The sequence below is a fragment of the Littorina saxatilis genome, linkage group LG2 (assembly GCF_037325665.1).
Source record: "Littorina saxatilis isolate snail1 linkage group LG2, US_GU_Lsax_2.0, whole genome shotgun sequence".
Lineage (NCBI taxonomy): Eukaryota > Metazoa > Mollusca > Gastropoda > Littorinimorpha > Littorinidae > Littorina > Littorina saxatilis.
In genome coordinates, this window is record NC_090246.1 from 10,115,016 (window position 1) to 10,131,767 (window position 16,752).

Consider the following 16,752-nt stretch of genomic DNA (forward strand, 5'->3'; position numbering starts at 1 on the left):
TTCGAATGTCACGTGCGTTTACAACTGTTTCACGCCTCCGTATTTCAAAAGCAACACCCCACACGTATTTTTTCAGAGTAATTATCTTCATTTAACTGTAGCATGTTTTTCAGTGTAATTATCTTCATTCTTAACTGTAGCATGTTTTTCAGAGTAATTAATTTCATTCTTAAGTGTCGCATGTTTTCAGAGTAATTAACGTGATTCTTAACTGCCGCATTGTTTTCAGAATAATGAACTAAGGTCTGCGTGGCCTGTTCACTCCATCACCTTTCTTCCCTACTGGTCATCACTCTTGCCTGAACATACCCTGCTCCACGTGCCAAACACACGTCACCTGGTCAGCACGCGCTGTGACCATTTCTTCTTCTTCTTCTTCTCTCCGTTGGGACCGGGTTTATTTGATAAACGTAAGTGGTCCCGCGTTGATGTCACTTGTCGATTCCGGATGCGGTGTGTGCCTCTTGGAATCGGGATGACAATTTAAAAAAACCAGCACTGAGAAAGGGCAGGAACTGGATAGGTTGGGAGGCGTTTAAAACTATGTACAGGGGTTGAGGGATTAGGGGTTGCCCACTGGCGGTTGCAGGGGACTGCTACCGCGGAGACGTGAGCGGAACGACTCAAGGCTTGGGGCTGATGTCGTCGTCGTGGGAAGATGGTTCCAGTTGGAGATAGTCCGTGGGAAAAAGGTGTTGCATAGGGCTTTATGGAAGTCCTGTTGCTGCCTCAGCCCATCTCCTCTTGTTCTTGCGTCGGAGCTATGGAGATAGTTCTTTTCATCTATGCCGACCATCTTGTGCTTGATTTTGTACAGCATCATGAGGCGATTGTTTTCTCGTCTATTTTCCAGAGTTTCCATTTGCCTGACACTTTAAAATGTCATTTACACCAGCTTGGTATGATTTATATGTATACATGAATATGAATATTATTTTTCGCACGTGCAAGAATGTTCGCGGCTCGGGACGACATGCGTGACAATTTAAACAGCCTGCGTGATCAATAAAGCCGTGCATCTCAAAACTTTCGAAAAAGCCCTCGTATCCCTTGTACTTCTCTTTGGTAGCAGAAACAGAAGTGGCCCTCCCTTCGTTTTCCTGCCTTGGTGTGTATATGAAATACATCAGATCTGTTCTCGTGTGACGAATACTTTCCCATTGCGCAAATTGAACCAAAAATCGTCCTTCTAAAGCTATCCTCATTGCCTAACATTGAGAGGAAACAAACCATGTTCGGTGGGTACTACTTGACTCCGAAAACCCCGACAACTAAGTCGGGGGCTATGATTTCAAACAAAATATGTCACAAAACACGATCTAAGGACGAATTTTCTTAAGTTCTGATGAGGTTTTCGGGGTTTTCGGAGACAAGTAGTACCGTGGTCGTTGGCAAAATGTTCGAAGTAACATTGAAAGCAATTGTGCACCTTATAGTACAGCGATCACATTTTATAACTGACACCTATTTCCATCTGCGAAAATCAATTCAGAAAAATAAATAAAAATAAATAAAAATAAATAATAAAGGAATAAAATAAATTAAAAGAAATCTCTCTGCACAGGAAGCTGCTTGGCCATTGATTTTTTGCTCGTAATCAAGTGGAAGGGTGATCTTTTTCAGTGTAAAATCCTGGACAGATTGTGTAGGCGGAAAAAATGTACCTTACACTTACAGTTAGTCACTTACTCTCGCTCATGTTGTACAGTGTAAGAACACTCAATTTAAGACTCCTTCCCTTTCAGGACCGTGATTTCGTTGACGTTTTGTTAATAAAATCTGTAAATTTACCGCCATTTCAAGACTCCCTCCTTTTTATGACCTGATTTCCCCCCCCCCCCCCCCCCCAGATTTTTGGAGGTTTAAAAAGGGACGTTCCACTGTAGTTGACAGAAGTGAAGGCAGTAGGTCGGTATCTAGGTCTGGTTTGTACAGATGTATCCAGGCTGTGCTTTAGTGCAGCGATAACTTCATTCAATAGCCGATGTGTAGGTGGGCATGAAAGATAGGTGTGTGTGTGTGAGTGGTCCGGTGTGTGTGTGTGTGCGTGGGTCCGTGTGTGTGCTCTGGTGCGTGCGCGAGTTTGTTCCGGCAGAACAGAAACTTCACAGGTCATTGCTTTCAATGAATTAATAGCACTTTTGAGGCATCGCTCAACTGGAATAAGTGTCTTGAAAGGGGGGTTTCCACTGTATAAAGTTCTGCACTGACTGTTGTGCAAGAAAGCTAAACTTGTATTGGTTACTTACATCCTGCTGTCACCTTTTCTTCTGCAGAGCTGATTGCTCACATAGGTTGAGAGGGAATTCCCCAAGCCCAATTCTAAGAATGGGACAGTCAACCAGTATCAAATCATGGATTTATTACCTTCTAGTCACCCCTTTGAAACAAATCCTCAGTCCAAACTGTGTGCGAAAATAGCCCCAAAGAGGTGCCTTTTAGGGCATACATTATAGAGTTGAATAAAATGACAAAGGTATGAATTTATATTGGTTGAGCTACAAAAAGTGGTGCAATATTATTGTGTGCGTGCCAAGTTTACTGTAAGTGGCAAATGATTTTTTGAAACTTGGAATATGCCAATTTAAATTTGATGATATATCAGCACAGTACACTTACAGAAAAAAGGCAAAATACCAAAAAATAATACCCAAACTTTATAAAAAAAAAATTACAGCAATTTCTTTTTTTTTTAAGAGAAAGAAGAAAGAATGAGAGAAAGAAAAGAAGAAAGAGGCAGAAAGAAAGAAAGAAAGAAAGGGCAAAAGTAGAAAAGAAATGACAAGACAGAAAAAAAAGAAACAAACAAAAGAAAGAAGGGAAGAAAGAAGGGAAGAAAGAAAGAAACAAAAGACAGAAGGGAAGAAAAAAAGGCAGACAGACAGATAAACAGACAGATAAACAGACAGAAAAGTGTAAAGGTCTGTACATTTCAGAAACAAGTGAGGATTTTTCACTCCCCTCTCAAACCTCCCACTTAGATGTTTGCACTCACGGAGCCCGGTAACCTTCCCCTTGCCCCCCCCCCCCCCCCAACCCCATTTACCTCCTCTGTCCTCTCACTATCCTACCTGCCTCCCCCCCAGGCAGTGTACAGGTGTTCTGCTACTGTTTGCTCCTGTTCAATTTTCACCTTCACCTTTCAACACTGTGAAAGCCCTCTCACCTCTTACAAATGAAACAGAGCAGCACAGAAGAAATGAAACAAACAAAACAAAACTAAATTGGGCAACACAAAACAGAAGGCTTAACAAATAAACAAAACAATCCCCCTGCCCCCGCCCCCCCCCCCCCCCCCCCCCCCCCCCCATTGATCTGTGTCTATTTTGCTTCAGAGTTTTCGTGCATCCTTTGCCCAATCTTCTGCCACAGCAAAAACTGCTAGGAATCTGAAGCATCATTAAATACCTATACAAAATACAGTGGAACCCCCTTTACCACCTCCACAAATCTGAGAAACTTAAGGTCTTAAAAAATGAAGTAGGTTATATGAACAGACAATCTGAGACAGCGAGTACTTAATGGGGAAAAGGTCGATTTTGAAAGGGGTGTTTCACTGTATTAACATAGGGGGAACAATTTTGACATATCAAGAGGAAAATCTCCCACAATTCTTGTTTATTCTGGTACATCGTTGCAACTGACAGGCCATGCAGAAACACAAACCAGCATCAATGGATTTTGTTTCACAAGTTTACAAAGTGAGGGGGCCTACCTGTACCTTCACACCTACAGCTAATCTTGTGTTAAGGCCCTCTCATTATTTCGCTTTTCCATAGGCTAACTCCCAACACCTGAGCTCTCTTCCTCTGGAGTCAGTGGGTCCAGGCTCCTAGGCCAGTGTCACCTAGACGCAAGAGGGTTTGTTGAAAAAGCCTTTCCCTCCTAAGGATGGGTCCACTGTGATGAAGTGGTCCCCCGTCCATGCCGACTAAACAATTTACCTCCACCCAACAATTTACCTCCACCTGCCTCTAACACAACTAGCCAACTAGCCTCACTCTTCCGAGTAAAGGCCACACTTGGGGAGAAATCACGATCTGTCTGCACTACAAATCTTCATCAGTCTGTGTTGTACAATGTCACCACTTTACGCACTTACCATAAAGGTAGTCTGAAATTAGGAGGTTTAAAGGGCATGTTGCTATTTGTAGGAAATCATGATCTATCTCTTAAGGGCATGCTGTTAATTGTAGGAAATCATTATTTATCTTTAGAAGTAGCACTAGTTTCAGTGTTTCATGATACCTCTGAGTGTAAACTCTCTTATACCGGCATGAAGAAATGATGGAAAACGCTAAACTGAATAAACCGGCACAGTGCCAGCTCTGTAAGTGTAACTGTTCAACTTCTTTTTCTCCTTGTTCTGATTTATCATGTGAAGTACTGCATTATCAGGCTGTATGTATATATATGAATGTAACTTGTAAGCTTTATCTTATAATACAATTGTATCAATACTTATTCAAATGACTTGGCATTGTGCACAATCAATGTTTTGTGTTTTGTTCATTACTGAATAGAGTATATACCCTTCAATGATATTCATGAATGTGTTCTTCTTTTGTAAAAGTACACACATGTAGCATAATTAAATTCTTCTTTCAAAACTGTGCACAGGTTAATTAATTTACCATACCAAGCATAATTAAGCTAACAGGTTTATTGCTGTGAGTCAACTGACATAATTAGGGTGGATTCATGCATACAGCTGCTGTTTTGTAAATGATTCATGAAGGGGGTGTAAATGATGACAACATCACAGCAATGATCAGATCTATGCAGCTAAGAAAGCATTACACATTCGTGATAATTATGTATGACACATTCCATTACAAAGGACAAGTTCTGCATTGCTGAAAAGGTCTGCTGGCATTTGCTCTGGTTGTCTCTCTCTTTTTCCCTGTGTGTGTGTGTGTGTGTATGTGTGTGTGTGGGTTAGTCCTGTTTATCAGAGATACAAATATTAACCGTGCATGTACTGCATATCTGTGAAACTTGATCTTATTATAACCGGCTACTGAAATACGAATTTCACATCCTCAAACCACTCATTTTTGAGTCACTTGAGAAAAAGTGACTCTATGTAATCGGTCAGTGTTAGTCTGTCCGGCCGGCCGTCCGGCCGGCCGTCCGGCCGGCCGTCCGTAGACACCACCTTAACGTTGGACTTTTCTCGGAAACTATCAAAGCGATCCGGCTCATATTTTGTTTAGTCGTGACCTCCAATGACCTCTACACTTTAACGATGGTTTCGTTGACCTTTGACCTTTTTCAAGGTCACAGGTCAGCGTCAAAGGAAAAATTAGACATTTTATATCTTTGACAAAGTTCATCGGATGTGATTGAAACTTTGTAGGATTATTCTTTACATCAAAGTATTTACATCTGTAGCCTTTTACGAACGTTATCAGAAAAACAAGGGAGATAACTAGCCTTTTCTGTTCGGCAACACACAACTTAACGTTGGGCTTTTCTCGGAAACTATAAAAGTGACCGGGCTCAAATTTTATGTGAACGTGACTCCCAGTGACCTCTACACTTTGACGTCTGCTTTGGTGACCTTTGACCTTTTTCAAGGTCACAGGTATGTCTTGAAGGAAAAAAATTGAAATATCATATCTCTGAAACTATTCATCGGATTTGATTCAAACTTTATAGGATTATTCTTTACATCAAATTATTTACATCTGTATTGTGTTGTGAATAGCAATTTCTTCCTGTCCATCTGATGCCTCATATAATATTCAGAACTGCGAAAGTGACTCGATCGAGCGTTTGCTCTTCTTGTTTAACAATAGCATTTTTTTTTTTAAATGACACGTACTCCTTACCCTGTATTTTAGACATTTAGACATCTATAACTAATAAAGTACTGTTTTTCTGACAAAAAAACAACAAACAGATAATTGAAAGGTGAAAAATGCACATGTAACAGTAATGACACTCAACCCTGTGTTTGTAAACATCAATACTATCTAACCAAACTTAAGCCACAGCAAAAAAAATAACACTTTGTCTATACAGACAATTAACACACACACACACACAAACTGCATGAGACCCGTGCGCTTCTGCTCTTCTTTTTTCTATCAAAAACGTTACTGTCTACCAAATAGACTCTGGACTGTACTTTGCAGTCAACTTGAACACGGAATGAAGACGGTCTTAGTTCTTACTAGATCTAATCCACCACTCTTAGATTTTAGTCTGGCACTACATATGATCATATCTTCCAGGGAACCACACAGGCACCGATTACTCTAGGTCAGTAGGTGCCATAGCAGACGATATTTTCCCACTCTGATAACAACTTGTCCGCCACACATTCAAGAAGGGGAGTAAACGTTTCACTTACCACACATGATGACTGCTGTAATTGAATCTCTGATTGAAGCAAGAGCAAAGCCGAAGTGTGAACAAGACGAACCTCAACTTGTCAATGCCCGTGCCACGTTCTGCCAGCGCTTTTATGCAGACGACCTCTGACCCGTATACTTCCGGGATCGTTTCGGGCAAAGCCAGCGAGTGACGCAAGACGCCCGCGTAGGACAGGCCGGGGCTTACATGGCCAGATTGATCGCTCGTTATCTCAACTGTAGTAAGATTGTCTCTTTCAATTCACACAAAAATCAAAAAGTGATCAGTTTGGCTGTACTTGAGATTTGTAGACAACCGAGACAGACGAACCGGAACTTACGCGTGCTTTGCACGACGGGAGAGGGAGAGCAGACGCATTTTGTGAAAGAGAACACAGAAAGCAACAACATGAGTAAACGAAAGGGACTCGATCCGTCGTCAAACCCAAACGCTGACTTCAGCGATTTTCTAATGGGTAAATAGCGATTACTCAGAATGTTGTGTTAAAGTTGTTTTGTTGCAGAATTTAACGGAATTGCTCTACAGGTGAAAAAGGTGTCCAGTTTCTATTGTAAACAGAAGACACACGCGAAATGCAATGTACAAAGGCTTCATGTGTGTGTGGTTGGAGATGAGAGTCTGCTGTTTTTAGCAGGGGGATCAGTTTTTACCCTTCCCTTTGGAAACCTGACACTACCACCCCAAACACACAGACACACACACACAATCGCACACACACTCACACTAACACACACACACACACATATATGTATACAAACATTTTTTGGGAATAATATTGATGGCATATGCCCATTCCTTGTATACGTTCATCTTGTGTTAGAGCTTTTGATGGAATAATTATTGTCAATCAAACGGATACCTGAATATGCCTCTATAAACATGGACGATTTTCCTTAGTGTAGTATTTTGTATTCTTCTCAGCAGATGTAGATGATTCATTTGATTCATCATCAGTCCCTTTTGTATTGTCCAGGGGAGGCAATAAAAATGTTAGAAAAAAATGGGGACAGTACCCGCGTAGATTTTGTTTTTTCTCAGTAGAAATAGCAGCTAGCTACAGAATTGAACATGTACGTAGGCATCTATAGAACATATCTGCATTCTTTTTTTATTTTTATTCACTGATTATTCGTGTACAGTGGAACCACCACCACCCCCCCCCCCCCCCCCCCCATTTATATTAAGACCACCAACAATCTGAGAAAATCATGCCTAAGAAAGGAGGGAGTCTTACAATTGGGGTAAATTTTCAGAGGATACGAAAAAAAACCATCTGCGACATAAGCTTCTTAAAACGGATCGCGGAGTGAGCCTTATATTTGGGAGTCTTAAAGGGGGGGGGGGGGGGGGGGGGGGGGCCCGGGTGGGGGGGGTTTCCCTTGCAATTTTGATTAAATTTGTTCTTGCATATTTTGAGCCTGCAAGAAAAATAACACTCTTATAAGTACAAGCTTATTAAGAAGCAAACACTTGAATCATGTTTGTCATGTTTTCTTGATTACTGTCAACCAGAACTGGCGACCTATGAGAAAAATGTGAACCGTGCCATGCATAAGTACAACGCATATCGCAAGGCAGCTGGTATCATCGCAAAGCATCCAACCCAGATTATGAGTGGTGATCAAGCAAAAAAGCTGGTAAAGTATATACTTCTCATTTTGATTATCAAGTCTTTCCACTACCTATTCAATCTGATTTCTGCTGCATGCTTGAAAGCTTGCACAGTCAAACTTGTATTTTCCCCTAAAAATGGAGTATGGCTGCCTAAATCATAAATGGCAGGGAAAAATGCCCCTGCATGTAGTCTGCTGATACAAAACACAAGCATAAGGTAGAGATGCAGCCTACCAACGCAGAAGAAGAAGAACCTGTCTTTATTAACCACAAAATGGACTAACTATAAGAGTGGTACACTGGTAGAGATCGCTATTAAAAGATGAATTATGGAGAGAAAACATCCTCGTTGTGGGATGGCCGTAATAGGCAGGTGATGGTAATCAGCAGGTGGTTGCCAGGACGGGGTGACTGTGTTTATGATTCCTTCCACTGTCTTTTCCATCTGATGTTTGTTCCATTAATTAGTTTGTTTGTTTGTTTGTTCGTTCATGGGCTGAAACTCCCACGGCTTTTACGTGTATGACCGTTTTTACCCCGCCATTTAGGCAGCCATACGCCGCTTTCGGAGGAAGCATGCTGGGTATTTTCGTGTTTCTATAACCCACCGAACTCTGACATGGATTACAGGATCTTTTTCGTGCGCACTTGGTCTTGTGCTTGCGTGTACACACGGGGGTGTTCGGACACCGAGGAGAGTCTGCACACAAAGTTGACTCTGAGAAATAAATCTCTCGCCGAACGTGGGGACGAACTCACGCTGACATGCAGCGGCCAACTGGATACAAATCCAGCGCGCTACCGACTGAGCTACATCCCCGCCCGACTGTGTTTATGATTCCTTCCACTGCCTTTTCCATCTGATGTTTGTTCCATTAATTAGTGAAGGTACATAATTATATGTATTGGTTGTGTTGGAAAAGTAAAGACCATACACTAGAAAACGGTTTGTCTTTTACTGTCATTTGTATTCCCATACAGCTCAGTTGTAGAAGTAATAAAAATGGAAGGCAGGCAGATTGATAGACAGAAAGACCGACAGAAAGAACAAAAATATGAAAGAAAAGAATTGAGTGGTTCAGTTTGTTTATAGAGGTTTACATAACTTTGTGAGATGGGTAGGGCAAAATGATATGTAAATGTCCTCTCAGTGTAAACTATATCATTTATGTGGATGACCACAAGTGTTTTTCAGGTAACTGCTATGTTCTGCATTTGTGTGTACATGTGTTGTATTTCAGGATGGGGTCGGTGACAAAATTGCCAAGAAGATCGATGAATTCATCCAGACAGGAAAACTACAAAAACTTGAAAAGGTAGACTAAATCAACGTTATACATGACAAGACATGACACAGATTATTAATTGAGATTTTTCTACAGCATCGCTCTGTCATCTTATGTCATTTAAAAATACAAATTACATTTATTTTTGGAAAGACTGTTGGAGTCAGAATTCTTTCCATTTTTTTCTAAATGAAACAAACATGCCTTAGAAGTCTCAGCCAGCCTCCCAAATAAGATTCTTAAGTCAGCTCTGATGTCACATGGCTCAAAGAAGGACAATCCAGTGTTCGTTGGATGTATAAAGACTTCTTCTATGCATGTTTTCATGTAGTAATGCATTTCTTAAGAATTCATGGAACTTGTTCTGAATTATTATGGGTGGTTTTTGTGTGTGAGTTTTATGAAGCTTTTTTGTCTATATGATTTGAATGTTTAAGAATAACTATCAAACATTAATCTCCATCCCACTTTACTTCCAGATTCGAGCAAATGACACCAATGTGGCGATAACTGAACTGACCAAAGTCACTGGCATTGGGTAAGACAAAGTTTGTATATATGAATACTTTTAACTTTCATTTCAATTATTGAAAGAATGAAACACACCTTTAGCATAAAAAGTGCAGAATTTGATGACAATTATCTCATGGTTTGAAGAAGAAGGAAACCAACAAAGAAAGATACTGTACACTGTACTCAAGAAACACACATGGTGGTTAAAAATACAGTAACAATTATGTTGTGTTTTTCAGTCCTGCAAATGCTCAAAAGCTGGTGGCGGAAGGCATAACAAGCATAGAAGGTGGGTAAAACAGACATGTTCTTTCCCATTTTGTTTCGTTTGTAGACTTAATTATTATTAGACTTAATTATAATGGTCATTGTCTGAAAAGGGGTGTTCCACGGTACCTGTGGTGGTTTTTTTTCAAAGTCCTGAAGTTGTCATTCAGAAGTAAATATAGCTCCTAATGAGCTGCACACATTAGGTTTTTTTAGCACTTAAATTACTTGTTGAGCTGCAGATGCTGTTGTATTTGTATTTTTTTTGTATTTTTGTGTATGGGTCTGTGTATATATCAGGACAGGAACATCTAATGCTGCTACAGTTTTTTTTAAATTGTGTATGTTTTGATTCATTTGATGTGTGTGTGTGTGTGTGTGTGTGTGTGTGTGTGTGTGTGTGTGTGTGTGTGTGTGTGTGTGTGTGTGTGTGTGTGTGTGTGTGTGTGTTCGCAGAGTTGAGAAAGCACCAGGAAAAACTCAACCACCACCAGAAGATTGGACTGAAGTAAGTGTCATTCTGAGTACCTTGTGCACGGGTGTGTTATGTGTGTGTGTGTGTGTGTGTGTGTGTGTGTGTGTGTGTGTGTGTGTGTGTGTGTGTGTGTGTGTGTGTGTGTGTGTGTGTGTGTGTGTGTATGCTAGCGTGCATAATTTTGTTTAATTGAAGGTCTGCAGTATGAAACAAAGACAGCTAAAACATTCAAAGTCTGTGGAGTACACCATTAACTAAAGTGTTCCACAGCAAGAAAGATCTTTTGAAGTATTCTTTGTATTTTTATGAACACTTAAAGTACATGACGGTTTCATTTAACCAAGTTTGTAGCTTTTAGATACAATGCATTTTATTATTTTGTTTTATGATTTTCAGGCACTTGGGTCTTTGAACTATTTGCTTATTTTGTTTTATATTTTTCAGGCACTTTGAAGATTTTGAAAAACGTATCCCACGTGAAGAAATGTTGAAGATGAGGGTAAGTGTGTGTGAATGTGTGTGTGTGTGTGTGTGTGTGTGTGTGTGTGTGTGTGTGTGTGTGTGTGTGTGTTGGTGTGTGTCACGGTGTGTGTGTGTGTGTGTGTGTGTTTGTGTGTGTGTGTGTGTGTGTGTGTGCGCGTGTGTGTGTGCGTGAGAGAGCCAGAGAGATAGAGAAAGAAAGTGTGTGTGTGTTTATGTTTTCAACTGTGGCGTCTCTAGCTGTGTCTGTGTCTGCATAACTAAACCACTTGGGTGTGTGTGTGTGATATTTCTAAACTTCTTCTTGTGAACCTGAAATGTAGTAACCTGCTACAGGTGTGTAACCTTCACAAAGTGTTGCATCCATTCTTTTTTGTTGAAAATTCCTTGTGGCAGAGAGCCACTTGCTTTTTATTTTGTCTTTGTCCCAGTCTGAATGAGTGTTTATATCTAAAACATTTTATTGTACCCCACCCTCAATGACTCCTGTGAAAAATGAATGGACCATTCAGTTGAACCCCTCTTTTATGACCCCCTAATTTAAAACTCCTCTCCCTGCCTCCCCAACTCCTGCCTCCCCACCCCCTTTCTGACATGTTGTTCAATTTATCCCAAAGAGAAGGCCAAAAAGAAAAATATGTCTGTTTCTGGTAACATCGCAAACAAAATAGGGTCGGTCGGTCGGTTTTTTTTAAATTTAAATTTTTAAATTTGTTTTTTACCTTTTTCTTACAACTTTTTAAAAAAAAAATTTTGTAAACGCTTCCTTAGTTTACTTACAATTATTTAGCACATGTTTTTGACCTAGATATATTGAAACTAAATAAAGTATACTTGACTTTATATTTTGTTTTTGTTTTTGGGGGGGGGGGGGGGGGGGGGGGGGTGCGAAAAGCGAAAAAAAACTTTAGGGTCGGCGCTTAAAAATAGGGTCGGTCGGGTACCGGAAACAGACATATTTTTCTTTTTGGCCCAAGACTCCCTCCATTTGAAGATCTGATTTTCTTAGGTATTTGGCGTTGTTGAAAAGGGAGAGGTTACAGTTTACACTGTGTTTAAAGTTAAATCCTGTAGTATTATTCCAAGAAGCTGCAGCCATGTCAGTGTAGAACAATCTTTTCCAAGAAGTTCTGCTCAGAGGCATTTTTCATATCAATTTCTAATCATAAAGAACAGGATAAGCTAAACCTGCTCCTCCTTCCTCTCATACCCATGAAGTGGAAGGTAGGGTGGTGGTGGTGGCGATGATGGTGGGGGTGATGATGTCAGGGAAGTGTATGGTAGTGGTGAGGAGGTGGGGGGGGGGGGGGGGGAGGTTTAGTGAAGAGTTATGAGGAATGCCAGTGCATTTAATCAAAAACAAAAAAACTCTTACTTTATGGAATATCTAATGAAAGTCAAAACGAATCATTCACAAGTAATGGTCTCTTTATTAGACACGCATGCACATGATAATGAGACGATAAAAAGAACAAAAACTTAGTGAATTGTTGTATGGTTTCAATACAATTTAAAATCTAGCTGAATGTCAATATACTGTGCTGTTTAGTGGAAGAAACTGGTTGACTGCCTTTGTGAACCGATTTGATTCTGAGAAATTATGAGGACATGCATACCAGTAAACTATTCAATGGCTGACTAGAAGAGGACACTTCGCCCTTTTTACATTTAGTCAAGTTTTAACGTAGAGGGGGGAATCGAGACGAGGGTCGTGGTGTATGTGTGTGTGTGTGTGTGTGTCTGTCTGTCTGTCTGTCTGTCTGTCTGTGTGTGTGTGTAGAGCGATTCAGACCAAACTACTGGACCGATCTTTATGAAATTTTACATGAGAGTTCCTGGGATTGATATCCCCGAACGTTTTTTTTCATTTTTTTGATAAATGTCTTTGATGACGTCATATCCGGCTTTTCGTGAAAGTTGAGGCGGCACTGTCACGCCCTCATTATTCAACCAAATTGGTTGAAATTTTGGTCAAGTAATCTTCGACGAAGCCCGGACTTCGGTATTGCATTTCAGCTTGGTGGCTTAAAAATTAATTAATGACTTTGGTCATTAAAAATCTGAAAATTGTAAAAAAAAATAAAAATTTATAAAACGATCCAAATTTACGTTTATCTTATTCTCCATCATTTGCTGATTCCAAAAACATATAAATATGTTATATTCGGATTAAAAACAAGCTCTGAAAATTAAATATATAAAAATTATTATCAAAATTAAATTGTCCAAATCAATTTAAAAACACTTTCATCTTATTCCTTGTTGGTTCCTGATTCCAAAAACATATAGATATGATATGTTTGGATTAAAAACACGCTCAGAAAGTTAAAACAAAGAGAGGTACAGAAAAGCGTGCTACCCTTCTTAGCGCAACTACTACCCCGCTCTTCTTGTCAATTTCACTGCCTTTGCCATGAGCGGTGGACTGACGATGCTACGAGTATACGGTCTTGCTGAAAAATGGCAGCTACTTGACTAAATATTGTATTTTCGCCTTACGCGACTTGTTACATTTAGTCAAGTTTTGACTTTCACTGCCTTTTGCACTAGCGGCGGACTACGTTCAGTTTCATTCTGTGAGTTCCACAGCTTGACTACATGTAGTAATTTCGCCTTACGCGACTTGTTATATTTTAATTAAGACCTTACTTTTTCAGATGTTCTGTTCATAACCTTAGTTACTCTACCTCCGTTTTAAGACTCCCTCCTTTTTTAAGACCTGATTTTCTCAGATTTTGTTAGGTCTGTAAAAGTGAGGTTCACTGTGCCTCTGATGAGAGGACACTTCCACAGAAAGGACACCTTCTGTTGTCTCTTTGTTAAGGCAACAAAAAAAATAGGTGTGGTTAAGATAACATAGCCAAAAAAATTAGGGTAGGAAGGTAGGCAATCACTTTTTAATTTTTTTTCTTCTAATGTGTACAAATTAAACCTACTTGACAGGGAAATAAGTGTGCGACTCGAGCGCTTTCGCTTTCATTGCGTTTTTTGCACTCGGTTTTGTTTGTTTGTTTTAAAAAAAAAAAATTAAATTTTTGTTTTGTTTTGACAAATGTAATAAAAAGTTATAGGGTCGGCCCCAAAAAATAGGGTAGGTCGGGTTACCGTAACCACACCTATTTTTTTTTTTTAGGCCTAAGATGATCAAACTATCATACCTGTCCACCTGCACTGTAGGGACACTTTTGATGGTCCCAGGGATGTTACTTCATGGCAGGCACCACTGTATAAATAAACTTTGTGACAAGTTTTGTACATTCAACTTGTCACACTACCCACCCTTTATGTGCTATTGGCTTAGAGAATGTAGGACAAATGCAATTGATACCCGATCACGGAACTGCAAGTTTAGCTTATCTACATGTATATGTTTTACAATACTCTCAGGTGGGGTTTCCTGGATGCCATTTACCCTTCAAGTTCAGGGGCGGATCAGTTGCTTTGTAAGGGGGGGGGGGGGCACTTTGAATCGAAAGTAAATGTGATGGGCGCGAAGCGCCCGAATTTGCTAGGGGGGTCCGGGGGCATGCCCCCCCGGAAATTTTTTTGCCCAATGAAGCAAAATGGTGCCATCTGGTGCCATTTGAACTTAGAAATGGTCATAGAATCAGCATAGAAAAATCTTTTTTTTTTCTTCTTTTTTTTTGGGGGGGGGGGGGCGGGGGGCACGTGCCCCCTGTGCCCCCCCCCCCCTCGTCCGCCCCTGAAGTTGATTAACATGCGTGGTGTAGTACACATGTTCTTGAACTGGCAAAAAAACGTCTATGGCTTGTTGACCCTGTGACAGCAAGTAGACTTCCTGGTTTCTGTACTGTGCAATCCCCCTTGTAAATCCTAATATACGGGTCTTAAAAAGGAAGGAGTCTTATGTGGAGGTAAGTGAATAGAGGCTATTTACAGACAATCTGGAAAGCTGAGGTATAACCCCCCCCCCCCAAAAAAAAAAAAAAAAAAAGGTGTGTGTGGGGGGGGGGGGGGGGAGGCTTAAACGGGTGTCTGAAGTGGAGGTTGCATTGTTACACTGATGCACACGAACATTGTAATACCAGACATATAATCTACAATGAATGGTTGCCAAAGATTGATCGCGATGTTGCAAATTTAAAGAGAAAGAAACACGCACGCACGCACGCACGCACACACACACACACACACACACACACACACACACACACACACACACGCACGCACGCACGCACGCACGCACGCACACACACACACTACACACACACACACACACACACACACACACACACACACACACACACACAAACACGCATGCATTAATAAATACATACATAATTAAAATGGACAACGTTTTGCTGACTACAGAAAATAGTCACCGGTAAGTGTTTGTCTACCATGACTTTTCACAGTAGAGCCGAATCATCTTTGGAATGAATGACGCTGTTCTGAGCCTATTTTTGATTCCCTGTAACTGGAGTCTTATAGTCTTACCTATGATGTCAAGCGGAAATGTACTGGGAGTGGAACAGGGGTTTTTCTGAGAGGCCAAATTAAACACGGATATACCTCCTACACTGCACAGGTATGAAGACATTCTCAGCGGTGCGGAACGGTAATTGTAGGTAAATTACAGCAACACTGACACACTGCAGTTGTTCGCCCTCATAACTCAGCTCTTCCCAATAGTCGGTTTGTCTTTTCTTATTTGAAAGTTAATTTGGCATCACATCCTGGTGTGTGTTTGTTTTAGTGGTTTAAAAAAAAAGAGTGTAGTGTAGTATAAGTACATGCTGTTTTCTTTTACGAGAGCGTCTCTGTCTGTCTTGGTCTCTGTCTGTCTTGGTCTCTGTCTCTCTCGCTGCCACTCTTTGTTGTTCTGCCTCTCTGTTTCTCTGCCTCTCTCTGCGAGTGTCCCCTTTGGAAACATGCTAATGTCGTCCTCAATAATCTCAGTATTCAGAGTCTCTTAAAATAAAAAATAAAATAAAAATAGCCAGAGTTGACTCTTCCACACAAAATGATACCACCAATATGGTGGGAGGGGGTGGGGGATCAGTGTTTACCACAATAATATGACACTAGTAATGTGTCCTGTGACTTATGTGTTTTATGCGTGTTGTATTTTGAAGCACCCTATCCGATCCCCCCAAAAGAACAGTTGGCTGTTGGCTTTTCATGTCCCTTAAAACCTATTGGCCCATTCGAGACGAGACGCGTTCTGTTATGTCATGTTCCAGACACTTTAATTACACGACAATCAACCCTCTTGGCCCTTCTACCCACCAACCTTCCCCCACCCAAATCCCACCTTGCACCCCCACTCCAGCCTCCCTGCATTCCCTCTTTTCAAACTTTTCCAGGAACGCGGAACAGTAATGTACCCGGGTTTTGTGATACATTATTATCACGATTGGAATTACAATTTCTTGAAAGATCGTGAGTCAGCCGTGCATGGATACCGATTGTCTACTTACAGCAAGAATGGTAATGAAGCGTTCTCAGTTTCACATCCGTGAGCACGCATGCTTTCGTTCTTATACGGCTTTACGGGTAACTGAAGCCTGTTTCCCTTTCTTTGACTTGAAGGCCGGCTTAGGCTTGCTTGATGGATATTGTGAAATGAAAAACTTCATGGGGTAGACGCTTCCCCCCCCCCACACACACACACTCGTGTGTGTGTGTTTGTGTGTGTGAGAGAATGTGTGTGTGTGTGTGTGTAATGCCGCATACTGCATTTGATTCTTCCTGGAAAGTCACTGAGTGGCGGGT

General features: G+C 40.8%; 2 protein-coding genes across 5 annotated transcripts in view; one reads left to right on the forward strand and one right to left on the reverse strand.

Moving 5' to 3' along the window:
- Nucleotides 1–6,490, reverse strand: part of LOC138958170 (glutamine--fructose-6-phosphate aminotransferase [isomerizing] 2-like) — a 76,126-nt gene extending 69,636 nt beyond the window's left edge. For 2 of the 4 annotated variants that reach the window (XM_070329252.1, XM_070329251.1), the window contains exon 1: nucleotides 6,359–6,488. In XM_070329252.1, coding sequence (XP_070185353.1) covers nucleotides 6,359–6,365 — 7 coding nt within the window. In that variant the 5' untranslated portion in view covers nucleotides 6,366–6,488. Of the gene's footprint in view, nucleotides 1–6,358 lie in introns of all 4 variants that reach the window. The other 2 variants (XM_070329250.1, XM_070329249.1) reach the window with 2 other exon arrangements.
- A 27-nt stretch (nucleotides 6,491–6,517) lies between these two features.
- The window catches only part of LOC138958174 (DNA polymerase beta-like), a 23,710-nt gene continuing 13,475 nt past the window's right edge, over nucleotides 6,518–16,752 (forward strand). Inside the window, exons 1-7 of the mRNA XM_070329259.1 lie at nucleotides 6,518–6,835; nucleotides 7,894–8,018; nucleotides 9,237–9,311; nucleotides 9,761–9,819; nucleotides 10,034–10,083; nucleotides 10,518–10,569; nucleotides 10,981–11,035. Of these exons, the coding sequence (XP_070185360.1) occupies nucleotides 6,568–6,835; nucleotides 7,894–8,018; nucleotides 9,237–9,311; nucleotides 9,761–9,819; nucleotides 10,034–10,083; nucleotides 10,518–10,569; nucleotides 10,981–11,035 (684 nt within the window). The 5' untranslated portion in view covers nucleotides 6,518–6,567. The remainder of the gene's footprint in view (nucleotides 6,836–7,893; nucleotides 8,019–9,236; nucleotides 9,312–9,760; nucleotides 9,820–10,033; nucleotides 10,084–10,517; nucleotides 10,570–10,980; nucleotides 11,036–16,752) is intronic.